This window comes from Octopus sinensis, linkage group LG8 (assembly GCF_006345805.1).
Source record: "Octopus sinensis linkage group LG8, ASM634580v1, whole genome shotgun sequence".
Taxonomy (NCBI): domain Eukaryota; kingdom Metazoa; phylum Mollusca; class Cephalopoda; order Octopoda; family Octopodidae; genus Octopus; species Octopus sinensis.
Window position 1 is genome coordinate 50438301 of NC_043004.1, and position 24227 is coordinate 50462527.

The window sequence follows — 24227 nt, forward strand, 5'->3', positions numbered from 1 at the left end:
GTGTGTTTATAAATATATATATATACATACATACTTATATACATACTTATATATATATATACATACATACATATATACACACATACTTATATATACTTTAAAATAAAGCATATTACTCTACTCCTGGTATTTGAGTAGTCTTTTTTTCCACCTTGTTTCACATTTATGTGTTTTCTCCGGTATACTTATATATGTTTTTATATATATATATATATATATATATGCTTATATATATGGTTATATATGTTTATATATATATATATATATATATATATATATATATATATATATTATATATATATATGTTTATATATATTTAAATATATATATGTTTATATATATTTATTTATATATATATGTTTATATTTAAGTAGGTGAATGAATTATCCTATGTTTATTGTCAGCATGGAAAATTCGTTTAACCGAAACCTGGGTAGCAAATTCACGTCAGAAACTCGGTTGAAGCGACCTGTCAAGGGTAGAAACACCGGGTTCATGTGCAGAAAATTGTGTGTTGTATATGAATAAATGAAAGAATGGAGTCGAACGAAGATGTTAACAAAATTCCTTTACTCTCGACATATATTTCAAAGACAGCATGTTTTCATTCCAAAGGAATAAAGGGTGCATTATGCTATAGCAGAAGACACTTGCCCAAGATGCCACGCAGTGGGACTGAACCCGGAACCATGTGGTTGGTTAGCAAGCTACTTACCACACAGCCACTCCTGGGCATATGATGCAAATAAAACAATAATTCAAAAACCAACCACCCAAAAGACAGTTGAATTGTTGATTGTTACCATTTTCTTATTTTCTCTTTTCTCCCAGGCATGTTTTCTTCATGAATATTGCAAATCCTGCTAAATCCCTTTCAATCTGTGTGGAGAAATGTCCAGATGTTCCCATGGATGATGTGGCAGAATATAAAAAGTTTGCTGAAAGAACTGGTGTACACCTTTGCAGTTATGATGTTGCTGTTGCTGATTACACCTCTAGCATGACTGCAAATAAGGGTCCGTGCCCTGTCGTTGTATACAAAAGGTTGGTTTACATAATTTGTGTAGTTTTACTTTTCTTTTATTTTTTTTTAATCTTTTACTTGTTTCAGATTGCAGCCATGCTGGGGCATTGTCTTGAAGAATTTGTCTTTAATTGACTGAACTAACACCAGTACTTATTTTTGTTTTTCAGCCTGGTACTTACTTGATCAGTCTCTTTTGCTGAATCACTAAGTTTATGAGAACATAAAAACACCAACACTGGTTGTCACATGGTGGCAGGGGGACTAACAGAGACACACACACACACACACACACGATGGGCTTCTTTCAGTTTCTGTCTTCCAAATCCACTGACAAGGCTTTGCTCAGCCCGAGGTTACAGTAAAAGACACTTGCCCATGGTGTCACGCAGTGGGACTGAAGCTGAAACCTTGTTGGAGAGCAAGCTTCTTGCCACAGCATGATTTTGTGGTTAAGAAGTTTGCTTCCCAACCACATGGTGTCAACTTCAGTCCCTCTGTGTGGTACCTTGAACAAGTGTCTTTTGCTATAACACTTGTTAAAGCTTTGTGAGTTGATTTGGTGGAGGGAAACGGAAAGAAGTCCATAAGTTATGTGTGTGTGGGTGTGTGTAAACATCATTGTAATGGTTGTAAAGAAGCTTCACCATCATGCAAGCGATTGTGAAGATATGCCTGTCATGGAGGAATATACTCCTGTTTGAAAAGAGGTGAGGGTTATCAACAGGAAGAGCATCCTGCCATAAAATATCTGTTTTGACACGAGTTCTTTCTGATCCATGCAATTATGGAAAACTGGATTTTAACCCTTTAGCATTCAAACCAGCCATATCCGGCCAAAATATTTAACCTGTTTTATATTGAAACTGACCAGATCTCACCTCAGCCCTACCATGTCATTCTTAAACTAAAAAATCACATCACTGAAATCTCTAAACTACAAGATAATGCTGGATTAATTCAAAACAATATAAATAAACAAACATCACATCTGACAGAATAATCTGAACACTAAAGGGTTAAACAATGATTATGAAAAAAAAAAAGCAATGATGATGGTTAAAGTTACATTCATACAGCAAAAGTCATACATCTATTTCCTGTCCAACCATTTCTCTCAGTGTGTCAGACATGCCACTGTGTTAGAAGCCCCACTATCACAAGTATCTTCCTGTTAGAAAACATTTCACTCTGCCAAATATACCATTGTTTCTTTCTATTTTAAGTGCTGTATTTACATCAAGTTGTCCCACTATTTCAAATGTTACAGTGTCAAGTATCTCATTGTTTCAGATGTCCACCTACACCATGCTGTTTCATATGTGTTATAATATCAAGTACCTCCCCATAACCGATGTCCTAATATGTCAAGCATCCCACAATGTAAAGTACCCTAGTGTATCAAGTATATACATACATGTATATATAACGTTATATAATTAGGGCTCAGTAAAATAATTTACTTTACCACACACAGTGTAAAGTAAATTATTTTACTGAGCCCTAATTATATAACGTAATATTTTAAATATACCTTGAATGGTCCTTTTACATACTGAACACTACTTGGTGGAATTAATTAATAATTAATTGATTTTACCCTTTTATTATTGTATATATATATATACCAAATAAGTTAGGGGTTGTGGATCCAACCCTCTAAGGGATAATACTTATCCAATATACTGTTGGTATACTACCCAAAATTATTAATACATAAGTGTTTTTAATTGCAATGCAATGAACTCACTTATTGTATTAAATGAGTGTAGGTAAAGAAATATTTTACCATTAATTTGTATTACAAATAAGAAAATGGAGAAACACATTAGTTGGTTTATCCGCTTTGGGATATTAGACTGTTGTCTTATTTAATTAACAAAACTACAACTATAATAACATACATATAATTAAAATAGATAAATCTCCCTATTTTGAGAAACTATATCAACTAATATTATCAAACCATTATGCAAAAGGTACAAAAATTTAATTTTACTACACATAGATTTACACTCATTTTCTTCTCAGTACAAACAACAACCATAAATATTTCTGTACCCATTACTTTAAATTTTAAGTACCACATTAAGTACCCTACTGTGTCAAGTAACCCACCCTATCAAGTACTCCACTGTATCAAGTGCCCCCCCCACCACACCATTACAAGTTCCACTGTGATAAGTGTCCAAAGGTATTTCCTTACTGTCTGTTGTATAACTCTGCTGTCTCTAATGTCTACCCCAGCTTGTCACCTTGCAATTCCGTTTTATTATTTCCCACTATTTTCTTTCTCTTCTCCGTCCAGTATTTCTCTGTTAAACCGATGTTTGCCATCTGGTCTGAAAGATATGCCCAAGAGTGTCGTCAACAAAATCATTGTGTTTATGAATGAGTCGGATGTTTTTGAGAAGATTCTTGGAGATCTCTATCGTAGCTGGAAACAAATGTTGTTGTTGGGTTTAATTGCAGTCTGTAAGTAGTAAAACTTTTATATATGTTCCTTTGTGAATTATCTTAAGCTTTCTTTTTTTGCAGAATTCAAGTCAGTCACTTACAAACTGGTGAGGCTCTTTTGTTTAAGACAAAACAGCTCTTATTGTTGTGGTTGCCTCAAATGGTTAATGTATGCATGCAGGTATATGATGTGTACATGTGTGTGTGTGTGTGCATGTAGATAGACATGTACTCATGGATTTGGATGTTACATTAGAACATAAGCATGTATATTTCTTTATTGTTTATGTGTGATCATGTATACATGTTTATTTGACACTCCATTGGTTATGACAATGACGGTTCCAGTTGATCCGATCAACAGAACAACCTGTTCAGGAAATTAATGTGCAAATGGCTGAGCACCCCACAAACACATGTGCCCTTAATATAGTTTTCAGGGAAATTCAGCGTGACCCATATTGGAGTACGGGATTCAAGCCTCTTCTCCTTATCTCCTCAAAGACATACAGCATCTTGAAAGAGTCCAGAAGCTGGCTACCCGCATGGTTCTTGGTCTCAAGAATTTGTCTTATGAAGAAAGGCTGAAGACGCTCGACCTTTATTCTCTAGAAAAACGACGACGCCGTGGTGATCTCATTCTTGTTCACAACATCATAAGCAGAAAGTGTAACCTCTCGAAGGATCTGTTCTTCACTCCTGCTCCAGAGCGTCGGCTGCGGGATCATTCCAAAAAGCTCTATCTGCGACGATTTCATCTCAATCGAAGGAGAGGGGCTTTCTCCGTCCGGGTTGCGGATCCGTAGAATAAGCTGCCGGACGAGATGGTGAAGATGCCGACGACCGCTCGGTTCAAAGTCTCCCTTGACCACAAGTGGCCTGAACTCTTTACATGAACACCACCCTGTACATAACTCCATGTCCCCCTACATGGCCTTGCTTTTTTGCTTTTTGAGCCAAAAAATTAACTAACTAACTAACTGACACAGAATGTGAGAAAGCTACTCCTTTGAATTACAGGTGAAACTAATTCTTGCCAGTTGAGTGGACTTGAGCAACATGAAATAACGTGTCATTCCACTGGGAATTGAACACATAGACTTATGATTGTGAAGCAAATACCCTAACCACTAGGCCATGCACCTTCACTGCTTGTATATGTATTCCAAATGTACATATGGTTATTCCAAATGTACATATGGCTGTGTGCATATGTTCACCTAGGAGTTTCAAATGGAGAATCTATAAAATTACGGAGGTGTAATCGCATAGCAAGTGATTTGATCTGAAATCATGTGCTGGAACGAAAACAATTGCAGCGTGGAAGGTGTTTGTAAGCCATTTAAGAAACACACAAAAGCCGTTTGATTCACTTCAACATTTGAGTTTAATTTGTCAAAATATTTTCGTCGCTTTGAGACCGCGACCTGTTCACTGACATCTGAGCACGGATTTTTGCCAGTGAACAGGTCATGGATTTTAGCAATGATAATAATTTGACAAATTAAACTTAAATGTTGAAGTGAATCAATCGGCTTTTGTGTGTTTCTTAAATGGCTTACAAACACCTTCCAATCTATAAAATGCTTTATTAATTTTTAGTGTTGCTCCGATGAGTTGTATCTGGAGAATGAATCAGTCGCTCCATTTTTTTTTGGAGGTTCTTTTTTTCTGGAGAACCCACACATTTCTAGGTTTCCATGCAAATGAGATGTTACATATCCCAGTGTACCTATGATAATAGGAACAAATGAAAATCAGAAGTCAACATATAAAAGCTGTAGGTTTCTCATCAGTTCTCCATAAACATTCTCTTTTTCTGCAGCTTTTATACATGTATGCATTTGTATATATGTATGTGTGTGTGTACATATGTATATATGTATGCTTCATACACATACACACACAAATATATGTTTAATTACATATAATCTATTTTCTATTCCAGGTTTATCTTTTCTGATGGTTATTTTGGTTAGATTTATAGCCAGAGTGGTCATCTATGTAATTCTTGTTGTTGCGGCTCTTGGCAGTATAAGTAAGTATAACTACCTTTATATGGACACGGGGACACACAGACATTATTATTCTAATGTATGTATGCATGTGTATGTGTACACATATATATATATATATATATATATATATATATATATATACACATATGTGGAGGCGCAATGGCCCAGTGGTTAGGGCAGTGGACTCGCGGTCATAGGATCGTGGTTCCGGCAGGGGGTGGTGGCAATTCCTGGTGTATTCTTTTACCACAACTTCCTCTCACTCTTTTTTCTGTTGGCCTGCTCGGTTAGCCAGCGGGGTGGCATCATTGAAGGCTAAAACAATGCAAAGCACATTGTGACTGGCGATGTGGAGCAACATCTGATGGCCTGGTTGGTCATCTGATCATGTGATATATACATACATACATATATATATATACATACATATACATGCATATATATATATATATATATAATATATATATATATATATATATATATATATTATATATATATATATATATATGCATATATAAGTTCAGCAAAATTTAGATTCAAATGAATATGGTACTTAATTTAGATGCACCAGAATTCTGTATGGTGTTATCCATAAAAATCCGTGGGGTAATTATAATCAAAATAAGCAACAAGAATGACTCTGGTAATTTGGTACGATCGTTTCGTACTACATCATTTTATTAAATGTTGTAAGTATTTAAATCCACATCTTTGTCTATGTATCTACCTTCTCTATAATGTTGCCACTTGATATGAAAATTTTTGTATTAATGGAAAACCTCTGTAATTGGCTGATGAGTGCCCAGCATTTTAAAACTGTTGTAATACTTACAACATTTAATAAAATGATGTAGTACGAAACGATCGTACCAAATTACCGGAGTCATTCTTGTTGCTTATTTTGAGTATATACATATATATATATATATATTGTTGCATTTCGGAATGGTCATTTTGCCAGTTTAGCCAATAAAAACACATGCACTATATATTTGGTGTTACTTTGCTTCAGTGTTATTTATTTTTTACATTAAACTTAATCTTATTTCGGCCAGAGTTCTTTCGTCACTCTCCTGTGACCACATCAGTGGTCCTTTGCTGTCTTCTTTCTTATTTGTGTCTCTCCTTACTAACCGTCAGCCATTTTGTATTTCTATTGTATGTGTCTTCATTTGCGCATGCTTATATCTCTATGTGCGTCTATGTTTATTTAGTGTGGTGGGGGGATGCCTGTAATATTTGTATCTTCTGTTTATACAAATATGACCATTCTGAAATACAACAATATCTGTTTTAACACACGACTTCACATAAAAAATCTTCCACAACAAACATATATATATAACGGGAAGCTTTATGAAAATAAACAAAAGACGAAGGCAGGTGGAATACAAACAAACAATTGTATTAGTATGGCGCTCAGGAATATAAATAAAACAAGTCTTTTACGTTTCGAGCCTACGCTCTTCAACAGAAAGATACACAAAAAAGAAACACGGAGAGAAACAAGGAGAGAAAAAAAATGCGTGCAGAAGCTAGCGAATCAACATATATACACAAATGACCAAGATCTTTGGCAATATATTGTGCTTGAAAAGACCCGTTAAGCCAATTGAAATCACAGGGGTGGCCAATGCCTGTGTTGTGTAGCTGACACTTGTGCTGGTAGCACATAAAGTGCACTCTCTGAACGTTGGGCGATATGTTGTGCCTGAGAAAACCCGTCAAGCCAAGTGAAATCATAGTCATGGTTTATGCTAGTGTCGCATGACAGGCACCTGTGCTGGTGGCACTTAACCCTTTGGCATTTAAACCGGCCATATCCGGCCAAAAATATTCTACCTGTTTTATGTTCAAACTGGCCAGATCTGGTCTCTCACACCAACCCTACAATATCGTTTTAAAAATTAACAGCTACCTCATCAAAATCTCATAGCTACAGGATAATGTATAATTAATTCAAAACAATTTGGATAAAGAAGTATTCATTTTGGCAGAATAATGCGAACACTAAAGGGTTAAAAAGCACCCTTCAATCTTTGGGCCTCACAGAGGTAGTGACAAGTGACTGAGACCTTTGGCAATAAATTGTGCTTGAGAAGACCTGTTGAGCCAAGTGAGATTGTAGTTGTGTCCGATGCCAGTGTTTTGTAACAGGCAGCCATGCCGGTGGCATGTAAAATGCACCCGTTACACTCTTGAAGTGAATGGCGTTAGGAAGGGCATCCAGCTGTAGAAACCATGACAAATCAGATTGGAACCTGGTGTAGCTCCCCAGCTTATCAGTTTTTAGTCAAAACATCCAACCCATGCCAGCATGGAAAACAGACGTTAAATGATGAAATAAGTATATGTATGTATGTACATGTACACACACACACACACACACACACACACACACACAGATCAGTTCAAATAATTGCTATTTTCTTTTATATATGATCATATTAATTTTTCTCCTTTTTTCTTTCCTCTCACCTCTCTCCAGTTGGTACAGCATTTCTGTGGTGGACATATGCTGGCTTTAAAAATAAGTTAGATGATGATAGTGCTTTCCAAATTCCTTTCTTGGACATTGAAATCAATGGAGAAAAGGCATTCCTGATTTATTCTATAATTGCAACTATTTTGACGGTATGTTTCTGTTTATTTATTTTTAGCTTGTTTTTTATGATTCTTTTAATAATGATTTCAAATTTTGACACAAGGCCTGCAATTTTGGTGGAAGCAGTAAGTCAATTACATCAACTTTAGTGCTCAACTAGTACTTATACTATTGACCCAAAAGGCAAAGTCAACCTTGGTGGAATTTGAGTTCAGAATGTAAAGATGAACAAAATGCTGCTCAGTGTTTTGCCTGGTATACCAACGTTTCTGCCACCTTACTGATGATGATGATGATGATGATGATGATGATAACAACAACAACAACAACAACAACAACAATAATCCTTTCTACTAAAGGCACAAGCCCTGAAATTCCAGGGGAAGGCACTAGTCAATTACATCGACCCCAGTGTTTCACTGGTACTTAATCTATTGATCCTGAAAGGATGAAAAGCAAAGTCAATCTCGGCAGAATTTGAATTTTGCCTTATAATAATAATAATCCTTTCTACTATAGGCACAAGGCCTGAAATTGAGCCCAGTACTCAACTAGTACTTAATTTATTGACCCTGTCCCAATCGATATAAACGTATCTGTCAAGACCTACCAAAAACTGAGCAAATATGAAAATCTTGAAATAGAAATTAGCAAAATGTGGAACCTGAAGACTAAAACAATACCTGTTGTCATTGGTGCCCTGGGAATGATAGCAAAAGGGGCTGATTGCTACCTAGCTCAGATACCAGGAAACCCCAAAATGGCAGAAATTCAAAAGATAGTGCTCATGGGAACTGCTCATATCCTACGCAAAATACTTTCTATGTAATTTCAAGTTTTAAAACAAACATAATTTTCTTATGGTTTTCTTAAACATTCACTAGTACAACACTAAGTACAAAACCAAATATATGGCACCCTAGGCATAACACCAGCATGAACTTCCAACTTGTTATCTCTTGAGGTCTCTGGGTGAGACTTGGAGCCAACTTGTAAAGCAAAAGTCAAACATAGAATAATAATAATAATAATAATAATAATAATTATGAGAAAAGTAGTGGTGCTGGCGGCGGTGGTGGTGGTGGTGGTGGGGACGGGGTTGGTTAGTTGGTATCATTGATCTCAGAACTTAACTGGCCTTTTCTTTTATTGGCCCCGGAAAAGAGGAGAGGCAAAGCTGATCTCAGCAGGATTTGAACTCAGAACCTAATGAGTTGGATGAAATATTATAAAGCATTTCATCCTATATGCTAATGATTCTACCCTTCAATTATTGTTTCTAATTTAGGCACAAGGCCAGCAATTTTGAGGGAAGTGGAATTAGTGTGGCAAGAAGCTTGCTTTCCAACCACATGGTTCTGGGTTCAGTCCCACTGTGTGGCACTTTGGGCAAGTGTATCCTATTATAGCCTCAGGCAGACCAAAGCCTTGTGAGTGGTTTTGGTTGATGGAAACTGAAAGAAGCCCATTGTGAATATATATATATATACACACCAGAGTAAGCACATAAATGTGAAAACAATTGAGGATATTAGTAGTCATCAGTTAGAATTAAAGGTAACTTTATTATGTAATTCCATGATTAAAGAATTAAAGGATTAACACATAAAGTGCCATGGGCCACAATTGTGGCAGTCAGGCACAGGTCGACAGGCCACGATCATGACCCAGATAGATGCATTTAATTTATGGGTGTTTGTTGGGGTCTAATGTCACTCAAACGCTCCGATACCCACCAGAATGCAAAAGAACCAATAGTTCAACTAATGACTTTTCAGACGATGTAAAACTTGCCACCATTATACACTCTCTTTACTCTTTTACTTGTTTCAGTCATACGACTGCGGCCATGCTGGAGCACCGACTTTAGTCAAGCAAATCAACCCCAGGACTTATTCTTTGGAAGCCTAGTACTTATTCTATCGGTCTCTTTTGCCGAACCGCTAAGTGACGCGGATGTAAACACACCAGCATCGGTTGTCAAGCAATGCTAGGGGAACAAACACAGACACACAAACACACACACACACACACACACACACACACACACACACACATATATATATATATATATATATATACGACAGGCTTCTTTCAGTTTCCGTCTACCAAATCCACTCACAAGGCATTGGTCGGCCTGGGGCTATAGCAGAAGACACTTGCCCAAGGTGCCACGCAGTGGGACTGAACCCGGAACCGTGTGGTTGGTAAACAAGCTACTTACCACACAGTCACTCCTGCGCCTATGTCACCTAAGATGAAGTGGTGTCAATGTAGAGACACACGGACAGAATACACACAGGCAAGTGCATGCACATACACACATATGAAAAGTTCCCATCCACCAAAGTAAACTTTGGGCTGAAGTAGATGTGAGATGCCAGCTGTTCAACTGTTACAATCATATATAACACTCTCTCCTTGGTATTAAGTACTGTTGTACTCTTTCTCTCTCTCTATTTATCTAATATATATTACATATTAATGAGCTGGCAGAAACGTTAGCACGCCGGGCGAAATGCGTTGCCGTATTTCGTCTGCCGTTACGTTCCGAGTTCAAATTCCGCCGAGGTCGACTTTGCCTTTCATCCTTCCGGGGTCGATAAATTAAGTACCAGTTACGCACTCACTTAGTGGTTTGGCAAACAAGACCGATGAATAAGTACTGGGCTTACAAAGAATAAGTCCCGGGGTCGATTTGCTCGACTAAAGGTGGTGCTCCAGCATGGCCGCAGTCAAATGGCTGAAACAAGTAAAAGAGTAAAAGAAATATATAAGAAGCTTGCTTCCCAACCACATTGTTTTGGGTTCACTTCCATTGTGTGGTACCTTGGGCTGACCAAAGCCTTGTGAGTGATGTGTCTTTGTGTCCGTGTTTGTCCCCACATCACAGCTTGATAACTGGTGTTGTGTGTTTACATCCCTGTAACTTAATGGTTGGGTAAAACAGACTGATTGAATAAGTACTAGGCTTCAGAAATAAGTCCTGGGGTCGATTTGTTCGATTAAAAGACTTCAAGGTGATGCTCCAGCATGGCCGGAGTCAAATGACTGAAACAAGTAAAAGAATAAAAATTCTCATATCTTCCATCTCTTGTTTACCATACATATAAAATACATGTACCCAAGCCGGTGCCACATAAAAGGCACCTGGGATGGTGTCACATAATGAGTACCTCTGCCGGCGCTATATAACAGCACCTGTGCTGATCGCTGCCCTAAATATTCAAGTCCCTCAACACTGTCATTCATTCTGCTAGAAATAACAGCCAAATTTCTGTAAAAGATCTCCTCCATCATTAAAAAATAAAAAGCACATTGAATATATATTAGTCCTAGATAGACTATGTTTCAATAAAACACATACCTGCAGATAGACACAGGTGGAAAGTCTATGATCATAGAGTTGGTCAATCAGGGCTTATGGAAAGATTGGTGGATGAGGCTTACATAACACAAAAACAAAATCAATAATGCTGCATCTTTTCTGTATTCCAGGTGATTCTGTTACTTGTACTGTTTGTAATGCGGAAGCGTATCGAATTGGCCATTGGGCTGTTCGCTGAAGCTGGAAAATGTCTCACAGATATGCCCAGTTTGATTATTCAACCATTGTGGTCAGTTTTTATCCTCGTTATCTTCATTGTCTACTGGATTATCACCCTTGCCTACCTCTCCACTGCTGGTATTTATTTCTTCTTTTTCCATTATGATTTACTGATGTTCTGTTATTTTTTCTTACAACTATATGTTTATTACTTTCTCCCTCTCTCTTTCTCTTTATATGTATAAAATGTATATAAATAACTAGCAGTATCGCCCAGTATGGACAGGGGAGGATGCAAAGCCTCATTCATATGTTTTGAATTCGTTAGTACTGGATGTCGAGGGTGGTTCGCGGTTAAGTTCTACCAACAGATCTCTCGGGAGTGGCCATGGGAACGCGAATGGGCCCCAACTATGTGAACCTGTTCGTTGGCTATGTTGAGGCCCAAATATTCTCTAGTTTCACTGGTCCCACTCCCAAACTATACGGTCGTTACATTGACAACATTATCGGTGCCACCTCACTCTCCTGTGAACATCTAGACTCCTTCCTCTCTTTCGTTCAATCCTTCCATCCTGCCCTCCACTTCACCTGCACTATCTCCAACACCTCTGTCTCCTTCCTCGACATTTCGGTCAGCATTCATCACTCCACTCTTACCACCTCCATTCACTACAAACACACAGACTCACACTCGTACCTAAACTTCTCTTCCTCCCACCCCAAACACACCAAGCTTTCCATCCCCTATTCCCAATTCCTCCGTCTACGTAGGCTCTGTAGTGATGACCATGACTTTGAGACTCAGTTTCAACTCATGGCTCACCACTTCATCCTATGTGGATACCTCCTCACCACTATCCACACCACCCTTGCCAGAGCACGTTCCGTAGACCATGCATCTGCTCTCTCCTCCCAAACCCGCCCTGCTGTCTCCGCCTCCCTTTTCTCCTCACTTACCACCTACCACCCTACCTCTCCAACGCACCATTCTTCGAGCTTTCCGGCATCTTGGTCCACAGCTTCTTCCCTGACCCTACCTCCCAACCTGGCTCGTTCCCCTGCTCCCACCCACGTTGCCGCACTTGCCCTTACCTCTCCAACACCACCCTCCTCACCAGCACCCATCATCGACCCTATCGCATCATCGACTCCTTCACCTGCACCTCCAGCAATATCATCTATTGCATCTCCTGCTCTCTCTGCCATTCCCTGTACATCGGACAAACGTGATGCTGCTTGGCTGACCGGTTCGTGGAACACCTCCGAGACATCCGCCTTGCTAATGACACTCCAGTCTCTCGCCATTTCCGCTCCACCAGTCACTCCTTGCAACACCTGTCTGTGTTCGGATTGTCCTTGCACAGAAGCCATCTGGATTCCCGCTTGCGCCGTGAACAGGGATTAATCTTCTCTCTTCTCTCTTTTACACCATTTGGGCTCAACTCTCCCCCCCTTTTCATCTAACCTCCCCCCTGACTCCTACTTCTCTTCAGTCCATCATCGTTTCACACCTACTCTCTTTCCCTCCTCTTCCCTTCTTTCCCTCTTCTTCTCTCTTCTTCCCTCTTCCCCTTCTCTCTTTCTCTCTGCTCCCTCACTCCCCTTCTCTCCCCACTCCCTCCTCTCCTTCCACCTCCTCTCCCCCTCTCCCTCCTTATCCTCATCTCCTCCCCCTCCCCTCCCCCTCCCACTCTCCTTACAACCCCCAGCCGAACCCACACCCCACCTGGGCTTTCCCCCCTCCCCATATCTCCACACCCACACATACTTACATACACACGTCCAGACCACCAGCCCTCTTTCGCAAGCACATACATACTCTCTTATACACACACACACCTTTGTATTGGCGGCACCTTCATTTTGGAAGTCACTTGACCCTGTTATCTCCCCTACTGTCCCTCTAGCGTCTGACCTCTGACCAAAGTCAGAACGCCATGATAGATCGTTAGCTCCTACACGCATTTTTTTTCTCTCCTTGTTTTTTTTTCTGTGTATCTTTCTGTCGAAGAGCGTAGGCTCGAAACGTAAAAGACTTGTTCTATCTCTATTCCTGAGCGCCATACTAATACATTTGTTTGTTTGTACTTTTGTTTATTTTCGTAAACCTTCCCGTTATATATATATATACACACACACACATAAATATTTATATACGTAGTCAGTCCACCTGTGCATACCTTCCTTCTTGTGACACTTGTGAAGACCTGTTGAGGCAAGTGAAAATCAAAACAAATCAAAATAGATGAACATCAATGGAATTTGTATCTTTGTGGTACCAGTGCCGGTGGCACGTGGCACACAAGAAAACCATCCGAACGTGGCCGTAGCCAGTACCGCATCGACTGGCCTCCGTGCTGTGGGCACGTAACAAGCACCATCCGATCGTGGCCGTTTGCCAGCCTCATCTGGCACCTGTGTCGGTGGCACATAAAAACACCATCCGAGCATGGCCGTCTGCCAGCCTCGTCTGGCACCTGTGTCGGTGGCACATAAAAACACCATCCGAGCGTGGCCGTTTGCCAGCCTCGTCTGGCACCTGTGTCGGTGGCACATAAAATCACCCACTACACTCTCGGAGTGGTTGGCGTTAGGAAGGGCATCCAGCTGTAGAAACACTGCCAGATCTGACTGGCCTGGTGCAGCTTTCGGGCTCCCCAGACCCCAGTTGAACCGTCCAACCCATGCTAGCATGGAAAGCGGACGTTAAATGATGATGATGATGATGATGATGATGATGATGATGATGATGATGATGATGATGATGATGGATGTATGTATGTATGTATGTATGTATTTACATACGTATGTGTTTCTGTGTGTATGTGTGTCTTTATGTCTCCTTGTCTTCATGTGATAGTTGTAAAACAAGTATCACTGTCATACAAGCAGTGTCCTTCATTTCCAGCCTGAAAACATGTTCAGCTGTGAAGTAAGTTCCAGTTAAGTACTGACGTCACTGCAATTCACTGCTTACTTCCCCAAAATTTCAGGACTTTGCCTATAATAGAAAGGATTATTATTATTATTATTATGAATTATTATTTTGCTTTGGCTCCAGTTCAGTCTTATTCTTCGTAGAATTTATGTGGGTAGAGGGTTACTACCTGTAACTTTAGGTATCCACAAGTTTTAAGCAGTCTTTCAAGTGCTTAGAGCCCGCCCTACTGATAATCCTTGCTGTCCCTAAGAGACAAAGTTTTTGTAGGAGTTCTACTGGGCATTCTATTTCAATCTCTTTCAACCATTTGTCTATATCTTTGCTTACTATTGTTGTTGTTATTGTTATTATTATTATTATTATTATTATTATTATTATTATTATTATCATCATTATTATTATTTTGGTTATTAATTTATGAAGTTTATTGAAATTTTCAGAAATTCCTGAATCAAATGATGCAGGGTTTGTCACTTACAAGGAACATGCATATGTGTCCTATTTTTGGTGGTACCATGTAATCGGGTTGATCTGGACAGGAGAATTCATTCTGGCATGTGAACAGTTGGTGATATCTGAAATAATAGCCACATGGTACTTTACAAGGTCAGTTCTCTTCAATAATTGCGTGTGTGTGTGTGTTGTCTCAAAAAATCCAAGTCATAATATCTTTCTCACTTAAGACAGTGAGCTGGCTGAATCATTAACATGCTGGACAAATTGCTTAGAAACAGTTCATCTGTCTTCGTGTTCTGAGCTCAAATTCTGCGGAGGTCAACTTTGCCTTTCATTTTTGCACAGTTGATGAAAAAAGTACTAATTGAGCACTGGGATTGATAACATAAGTACCAGTTGAGCACTGGAGTCAATGTAATCAACTTGTCCCCTCCCTCAAAATTCAGGCCTTGTGCATTTAGTAGAAAGGATTATTATTATTATTAAGGCGCAGGAGTGGCTGTGTGGTAAGTAGCTTGCTAACCAGCCACATGGTTCCGGGTTCAGTCCCACTGCGTGGCATCTTGGGCAAGTGTCTTCTGCTATAGCCCCGGGCCGAGCCGAAAGCCTTGTGAGTGGATTTGGTAGACGGAAACTGAAAGAAGCCTGTCGTATATATGTATATATATATATGTGTGTGTGTTTGTGTGTCTCTGTTTGTCCCCCTAGCATTGCTTGACAACCGATGCTGGTGTGTTTACGTCCCCGTAACTTAGCGGTTCGGCAAAAGAGACCGATAGAATAAGTACTGGGCTGAAGTCCCGGGGTCGATTTGCTCGACTAAAGGCGGTGCTCCAGCATGGCCACAGTCAAATGACTGAAACAAGTAAAAGAGTATTATTATTATTATTATTATTATTATTATTATTATTATTATTATTATTATTATTATTATTCCTCCCGACGCCGATGGACGTACGTGAATCAGCTCTGTGAGTTTTGTGCCAATTTTTGGAAATTTTTTAATAAGCTTGAATATTTTTTAATATTTTTGTAGCCAAAACCGACCGGCTTCTTGCGGAGCTCGTCGGTTGGGCGAAATTTTGCCCCTTCGGGGGGGTGAAATGCAAATTCTTTATTACATTGAAATTGACATTTTTTATGCACACACACTTTACAAAATGGCTTTAAAACGAGCTGCTGGCTCTTCCCTCCTTCTTGCAACACCCCCTCCACAAGAACAAAGGCAACGTCACGGGTTACGTACAACCCATTTCAAGCCGTAAAAGGCAACAAAGATCCTCCTTCCGAACCGGAGAGCACGCGCTCGGTTCAAAAGGAGAATGCAAGTCAGGACGTCGCGTTCGACGTCACTCTTGATTTCCCTCCTCTGCCTTCAACAAGTGATGCTGTACGAAGAGGGAGGAAAAGAAACTTATAACACAACAATACAGACAAGAACCAACAAAAAAATGTTAAAAACTCTAACGATTTTGCTTCTGCTGCGAAGCAAATTTCGGAAGATGTAGAAAAGACATAATGGAGGACATAAAGATGGCACAAGATTTGTTGAGAAAGGAGGGGAACAAGAACAGTGTTTTCCTCAACAACACACTCAAACAACTCACACAAGAGACAAACAAAAGAACAATCTTTTATAAAGTCTTCGAAAAGAAAACTAAAAGATTGTTTAACGCCACACCACAACAGTTAGAGATGGCTCTGAAGCCCATTTGGGGCCAGAAGAGCTATGTGACAAGAGGGAAGCGATTTGGAACCGTGGAGGTTCGCTTCCCAACAGAGGAGCTTGCAAGGGCGAACGCCATTTCGCCCTTGCAAAATGAACATTTGTTCCTCGTCCCGACGTACCTCGGGCGTAAGGTACAAAAAATAAACTATAAGCACAATACCCCCCGAACAGAAAATCTCATGGCTAGTGGCGGCTGTCCTCTATGGCATAGAGGACAATGCCACTATTCTGAATGTTCGGAGGGTACGAGAAAAGAAACTGGTCAGGCATGGGCATTCAACTGCTGGTACAGATCCAGCAGGAAAACATCAATGCCATACCTGACTTGTCATCTTGCTGGATGGGACAGGCTAAATGTTATTGTAGAGGGGCGAAAGCCAAAATGTTTCCTCTGCAGTAGCGAAAGCCACCTAAAAAGGGACTGCCCCATTCAAAAAAAGAGATGGAGGCTTATAGCAAGAGGCAGCAGCAGCAACAACAACAACAACAACAACACAACAACAACACAAGCAACAACAACAGAAACAACAAAAACAGCAAGAAACACCAAAGGATGCCACACCCAACACCATCACCACAACCAGCACCAAGACGAGCAACACACCTCCAACAACAACAACACCCCCCACCAAACCAACACCGACAACCACCACCAAACCACACCGACACCAGTACCTCGAAGGTCGACAGCAGCGACATCAACAGTAACAGGAGCAGCGGCACCACCGATACCGGTGGAACCAGAAACTTTTCGTCCTGCTACTGAAGCAGACCCCTCAACCATTCCTTTGCCGGATGAAGAGATCTCGGATTGTGCGAGCTCCGATTCCAACAAAGGAGAATGGAACATAGTACCTCCAAAAAAGAAAAGGAGGAAAAACAAAAAAGTTTACAGGGGCGCACGAACAAACAGTACTTCCAACATCAACAAAACAACATCAACACAAACACACGCACAACAACAACAACAACACAACACTTTCGACACCACTACTGCCACTACCACAGACACAACAAACACAGACACATTACAGACACGATTACAGCAGTGAATACAAGAAACCAGGAACTGGTTGAGTATTTGAAAAACAAAACAAGCACAAACATTACAGATTTCATAATACCTACACACAACACACCACCAGCACACATTCTCACAATTAAAATAAACAAAACAGTTTACAACGAAATAAAACAAATATTCCCTAACGATGTGGGATCGTTAGGGAAAAGTTTCTCTCAGAAACTTTACAAAAATATTATTAAAGCACCCGTGCAAAAGCACAAGGGAGCCACCCCACCACCAACAACAAGTAAGTAGAGCCTTTTTTCTCCTTTTTTCCCTAAGTTTTGAAACATGGCAAATCTTAGAATCGGTTGTTTGAATGTGAGAGGCCTCGGGTCACCTTGGAAACAGGGTCACCTGTTAAACGACCTGAGGTTTATGATGTGGATTTATGTAGCAGCCATCAGTGAAACCAGGCTCTCCGACCCGCAGGAACTCGCAGCCCTTTTCGGCGGATACGAGATATTTCTATCTCCGTGTCGGCCGGGAGCGGGCGGTGGGTGGTACTGCGGTGGTGTTTCGGAAGGGCCTGGACCTGAAAATAAGGACAGTCTTCTTGGATCCGGAAGGTAAGTGGTGGTCCTGACGGGACGGTAGTGACGGCGGTGCTTTCAGACTGCTGGCTGCCTACGCTCCGACAGGAGCAGGGCAGTCGGATTATTTCAAACGTCTGGAAGTTTTCCTGGGAACGTCACGCACTCTAGTACTAGTTGGGGATTGGAACGCTGTCTTAGACGAACGTTTCGATCGGGGGGCAGGGAGCGTCTGATAGGAGAGGGGGAGGGTGCAAGAGCCTCGCCAACCTACTCGGCCGCTTTCAGCTGTCCGACAGGTTTCGACTAGACAACCCGAATGTGCCAATGTGGACTTGGACAAACCGCATCGGGTCGTCTAGATCGTACTTAGATAGAGTGTTTTGTAGGCCAGCGGATAAGGACAGCGTAGGGTGTCCACAATTCCACCTAGTCGAATATACGGACCACAAATTAGTGATCTGTACGGTCGACTTAGATAGGCTACATAGACAGGGACCCGGCTACTGGAAGCTGAACGCGTCGTTAACGGCGTGCAAAGCTTACAGAGACCGGATTAGTTTACTAGTTAAGTGGGCGCTCACGGGGGCAATCATCAACAACACTGGTGGTTTGCCCTCAAGAGAGCAATTAGAGTAGAGTCGATTAGGTATAGTAAGACTCTAGCTATTGAACGTAGGAAGAGAGAGCGGGAGGGATTTAGTTAAGAAACTAGACGAGGCTCTTGACTGGCATCGCGACCGACGTGTTGGCGGCAAGGTTGGCCCTCGACCAACACTTCGATGCCAAACACGAAGGCTGCGTTGTCAGAGCTAAGGCACGTTCGCTAAGCGGGGAGGGGACTAGAGCCGCTCGATGGGCCCGCGTGGCGGAGGCGAAGCGAGGCAACAGAGCAACCATTCGGTCTTTGGTGGACCAGAACGGGCGCGAGGGTTACCCAACCGAAGCAGATGTGTACGGTGCTTCAGCGGCACTTTGCTCAAATGTTTGGGACGAGCGGTGGAACGGACACCAACGGTACAGACTTCGGTGTGTACCTGGACGGACTGCCGCAACTCTCGGACAGCGAGGCAGAGTGCTGCGAAGGACCGATATCTGCCTGGGAAGTACAGGAAGCGATGAAGAGTTGCACGAGAGGTAGATCGCCGGGTTTGGATGGTCTGCCCTACGAGCTTTACTTTTCAATGCCAGACTTGTTTGCGGACCTGTTGGCAAACGTCTACTGCAACTGGCAGCAAAACGGGAGAATTCCTGCTTTTGTCTGTCGAGGGGTGGTGGCTTTGCTAAAGAAGGACCCAAACAAGGGGACGTTATAGGGAATTTCCGGCCCATCACTCTGCTCAATGCAGAGTTGAAGATTTTGGCCAAGGTGCTAGCCAAGAGATTGGCACTTGTCGTGGACAAGCTGGTCGGCGGGACGCAGACATGCGCCGTGCCGACCAGGTCGATACACGACAACCTCCATCTCATGCGCTACATCATAGAGAGGGTGGGTAACGACGCTGGCGCGGGTGGGGCTTTGATCAACTTGGATCAGAGTAAAGCCTTCGATAGGGTCGACCATCGGTACCTGGCAGCTGTCCTCAAGGCAGCTGGCTTCGGTCCAGTCTTCCGCGGGTGGATCGCTGCTTTATACAGCAACATCTGCGGTGATACGGGTGAACGGTCACCTTTCGGAACCGTTCGACATCTCGCGTTCGGTCCGCCAAGGATGCCCTCTCTCCTCCCTCTTGTACATTTTGACTCTCGAGCCATTACTGCGCAAGTTGGAGGCTTTGAGGGGCATCCCGCGCGATCTAGGAGGCGGAAACAGCGTGTGCTTATGCCGACGACGTCACCGTGGTGGTGTCGAGCCACAGGCACATTGGCCTGATTGGCGAGACGCTCTAAACAGTACGAAGCGGTGACAGGGGCAAAGATTAACGCGGAAAAGTCTGTGGGCTTGCAACTAGGCACCTGGAGAGGCAAGCCCATGCCGTCCAACAGCGTCGTAGGGCGCTGGACAGACGGACCCGTTAAACTGCTCGGGGTCTGGTTCGGTCCGGACCTCCAGGTGGATAAGAACTGGGAAGAGGTGACGAGCAGGGTGGCACGTCTCACCCAGAAATGGGCCGAGAGGAAGCTGTCCCTGAAAGGTCGAGCGGAGGTGGCGAATGCGTACATCGCATCCGTCATCTATTACCGCTTGACCGTCGTCCCTTGTCCCGACCGCTGGTTGGCCAAGCTGGTACGCCTGCTCTTCGACTTTTTGTGGAAGGGTCAGGTGCCACTGGTCAGGCGATCCATCTGCTGTCAACGACCGCTGAACGGAGGCCTTGGAATGCCGTGGTTGCTGTTGCGCAGACATGCGCTCAGGCTGCGGCATCTCAAGCGCTTCCTAGACGGTGAACAGGTGTGGTCGTCTTTTGTCAGACGCGATTTTCCGCAGCTCGTCTCTTTGACGGAGTTGCAGACCTGGATCAAACGTAGACCGAGAAAGGGCGCTTGGCACCTCGAGTGCCGTCAAGCCCTCTCCGCCCTCCGCCAGGCGGGCAATGCGGTCGGTTACAGCTCCACTCTAGCGTTCTATAGAGGGTTAGTGGAGGAAAAATGCGACGACGTTCTCGGGGAAACTCTAGGCGTTGAAGACGACGAACTGAGCAGTCTGTTCGGGAGGACTTTCGGGCCGGGGCCGATGGATAATTTCCAGAGGTCTCTCGCCTGGCAGTGCTACCGAGGGGCTCTGCCTGTTCGAGATAAACTCTACCGGCACGGAAGTGCCGTCAGCCGGGCCTGCCCGAGGTGTTGCCAGGACGACGAAACCGTTCTGCACGCACTCGTCCAGTGCCCGAGTATTGCTGAAATATGGGTTTATGTCGAACAGCTACTGTCACGTATAGGACGGATCCGACTATCGGCCGAATCCATAGTGAAGATTGCCCCGCCGACCTCCTTTAACAAGGAGGGCGAGGCCGTTTTCTTGTGCCTTGTGGCTGTGGCGAAAGAAGTCGTGTGGTGGACTCGTTTGAAAGGGCTAAAGTCAGACACTTTCCTCTTTGGTCAAGGCCTCATCAACTTTTTCAAGTTTCACTTGAAAAGGAAGATGAGGTTAGAGAGGAAAGTGCTGTCCGATAGCAAGTTTTATGAAAGGTGGGTGAATTGTGCGAGACTGGCCTGTATAAATGGACCAGTTCTCAGGTTTCGCCTGTGATTTCAAAGAAAAAGGTAATGTAAAAGGAGAAGAAAGGGGACTCTCTACACCCCCTTTTTTGACCAGGCTCCCGTTGGCTTTTGTAGGGTTTTTTCCACCGGGAACATTTCGAGACGTCTCCCCATTTTGGGAGTTTTTCATTGTTGAATTTTATAAGTTGTTATAAAGATTTTTACTCGATGTTTTTAAAAAACGGCAAAACCCTTTGTAACCTTTCGTCCTGTCTTGTCCCTTTATGTAATCATGCGTGTCAGCCCTTGTGGCCAATAAAAAAGAATTGATTATTATTATTATTATTAAGGTAGCGAGCTGGTAATATCATTAGCACGCCAGGCAAAATTCTTAGCAGCATTTCATCCGTCTTTATGTTGTGAATTCAAATTCTGTCAATGTCAACTTTTGCCTTTCATCTTTACAAGGTCAATAAATTAAGTACCAGTTGAGTACTGGGGTTGATGTAATCGACTTAACCCCTCCCCACAAAATTTCACGCTTTGTGCCTATAGCAGAAAGGATTGTTGTTGTTGTTTGCAATTCTAAACCCCTGTTCATTTTCTCTGTTCTCTTTTCTTTGCTCTCTTCTAGGGAAAAGCAGAAGATGACATGTACAATACCTAGTGCCATGTGCCATGTCATAGTTTATCATCTGGGTACTGCTGCTTTAGGGAGCTTCATCATCACCCTAGTAAAACTCCCTCGATGGATACTCATGTACACCGAAAAGAAGTAAGACGTTTTATATTCTGTACTTAACCATAACAAAATGTTTATTGAGATGTTTGGTCACATCGCTTTTGTATTCTGTATTCAAATTGTGTTCAAGTTGTTTTCAGTATTCTGGGCATTTTTATAAATATAAGCTATGATTATGACATAAAAAAATAACACTGTGTAACGAAATAAAAAATTTTTTTGTCTTTAGTCAGTGAGTGTTATTTCCGGTTTGTTTCTACCTAGAAATCAAAGGAAACAACAACTATTCCTTTCAAACTTTGCTTTTGTCATTTGAACATCAATGTTTTAAGCCTTTCATTACTGTATTTATTTTTGAGATGCTCTGTGTTTCTTTCAATTAATTTTAAATGTAACAAAGAATTTAGTAAAATAACTTAGTTATCATTCAGCTAATGTTAGAAACATAAATTGTGACTAAGGTTTGGTGGAAAATTTTAATTCAAAACTTATGAAAACAAGACATTTGTACTACAGAGCCAGAGGCGGCTTCAGTTGGGTTGGTAACGAAAGGGTTAAAACTGACCTATTTTCCATTAGATTTCAAACAGATTCAGTGCTGAGTTGCTGTAGCAGAAATATCATTGTAGGAAATATTCTGCTCAATACCACGGATTTGCTTGTCAGTTACTTCACCTTAACTACATGAGCATGTCCCTTAGTGGCTGACAATATATGCATCTCTGATCATGAGCAGGAGTAAGTGTAGAGAGGGATTCTTTGGGGCTTAAATAAATGTAACAAAAGCACAGTTTGAAGGAAATATTAGCCATATTTGATATTTTGTAGGGGTAAGCAAACAGTACATAACAGTTGCTACCCAAGGACAAAAATCCTGTTACACAGTGTGATTCATCAGCTGAAAGTGCAGTAATCTATTTAATTATATATATATATATATATAATAATAATAATAATAATATTAGGGAGTAAATCCAAACTTACAGGGAAAAATTAGATTTAGGATTAAATCCAATTTTATAGTATAAATATATTATATTAAATTAGAGATAAAACCACTATAAGGCAAATCAAACAGTGAAAATCATAAGCCAATACATAGAAATAAATATAAAAGTTAAAATTTAAAGATTATTTAAATAATTTAAACTTATAAATTTCAAATATATATATATATATCTGTACATATGTATATTTGTGTGTGTGTGTGTGGGTGTATGTGAAGCTATGTGGCCTAGTGGTTAGGGGGTTAGGTTCATGACCATGTCATGGGTTCAATTCCTGCACTGGGTAGCATATTGTATCTGTGATATGTAATGTTAGTGCTAATGAATGACAAAGCATAAATGAGCTGAGAAAGAAAGAGTGTACCAGAATGAAAAAAGGTGGTTGCAGAATCTTAGAATTTTCTTAAATATCGAACCTGGGAAGGTACAGAACAAGTAGTAATGAAGTCTAGAAAAGTACAGGACAAGAAAAAAATAATTTAAATAATATTGCTGTGTGTCCTCTAGAAGTTGCTAGCTTTGTGACTAAATCAGTGACATCATCATCACCATTTAATGTCTGTTTTCCTTACTAGCATGGGTTTTAATGGCTTGACAGGAAGTGGCAAGGCCAAGGGCTGCACCAGGTTCCTTAGTTTGTTTTGACTTGGTTTCTATAGCTAGATGCCCTTCCTAATGTTAACCACTCTACAAAATGTACTGGGTGCTTTTCACATGACACCACCACAAGTGCTTTTTACGTGACACCAGTACCTGCACTAATGGTTTTTACACAACACCTTGGTTTTAGAATCTCGATTCTGTTGTGGTGGGTGGGTCTTCACAGGTACAATTATTAATAATGTGTACTGTAGTTGTGTGGAATAAGCAATAGAGCACCAGAACTCTCATAATTTCAAGCTCAAATCTTGCTAGGATCCATTTTTGCTATGTGAGTGTGGATTAAATAAATACCACT

The 24227-nt window shown here is 41.4% G+C and overlaps 1 protein-coding gene across 2 annotated transcripts in view; it reads left to right on the forward strand.

Annotated features, from left to right (window-relative positions):
- The window catches only part of LOC115214938 (choline transporter-like protein 1), a 114075-nt gene that overhangs the window by 69956 nt on the left and 19892 nt on the right, over positions 1–24227 (forward strand). For both annotated transcript variants that reach the window (XM_036505399.1, XM_029784021.2), the window contains 7 exons: positions 832–1044; positions 3333–3499; positions 5430–5519; positions 7988–8133; positions 11603–11789; positions 15036–15201; positions 22155–22295. In XM_036505399.1, the coding sequence (XP_036361292.1) occupies positions 832–1044; positions 3333–3499; positions 5430–5519; positions 7988–8133; positions 11603–11789; positions 15036–15201; positions 22155–22295 (1110 nt within the window). The remainder of the gene's footprint in view (positions 1–831; positions 1045–3332; positions 3500–5429; positions 5520–7987; positions 8134–11602; positions 11790–15035; positions 15202–22154; positions 22296–24227) is intronic.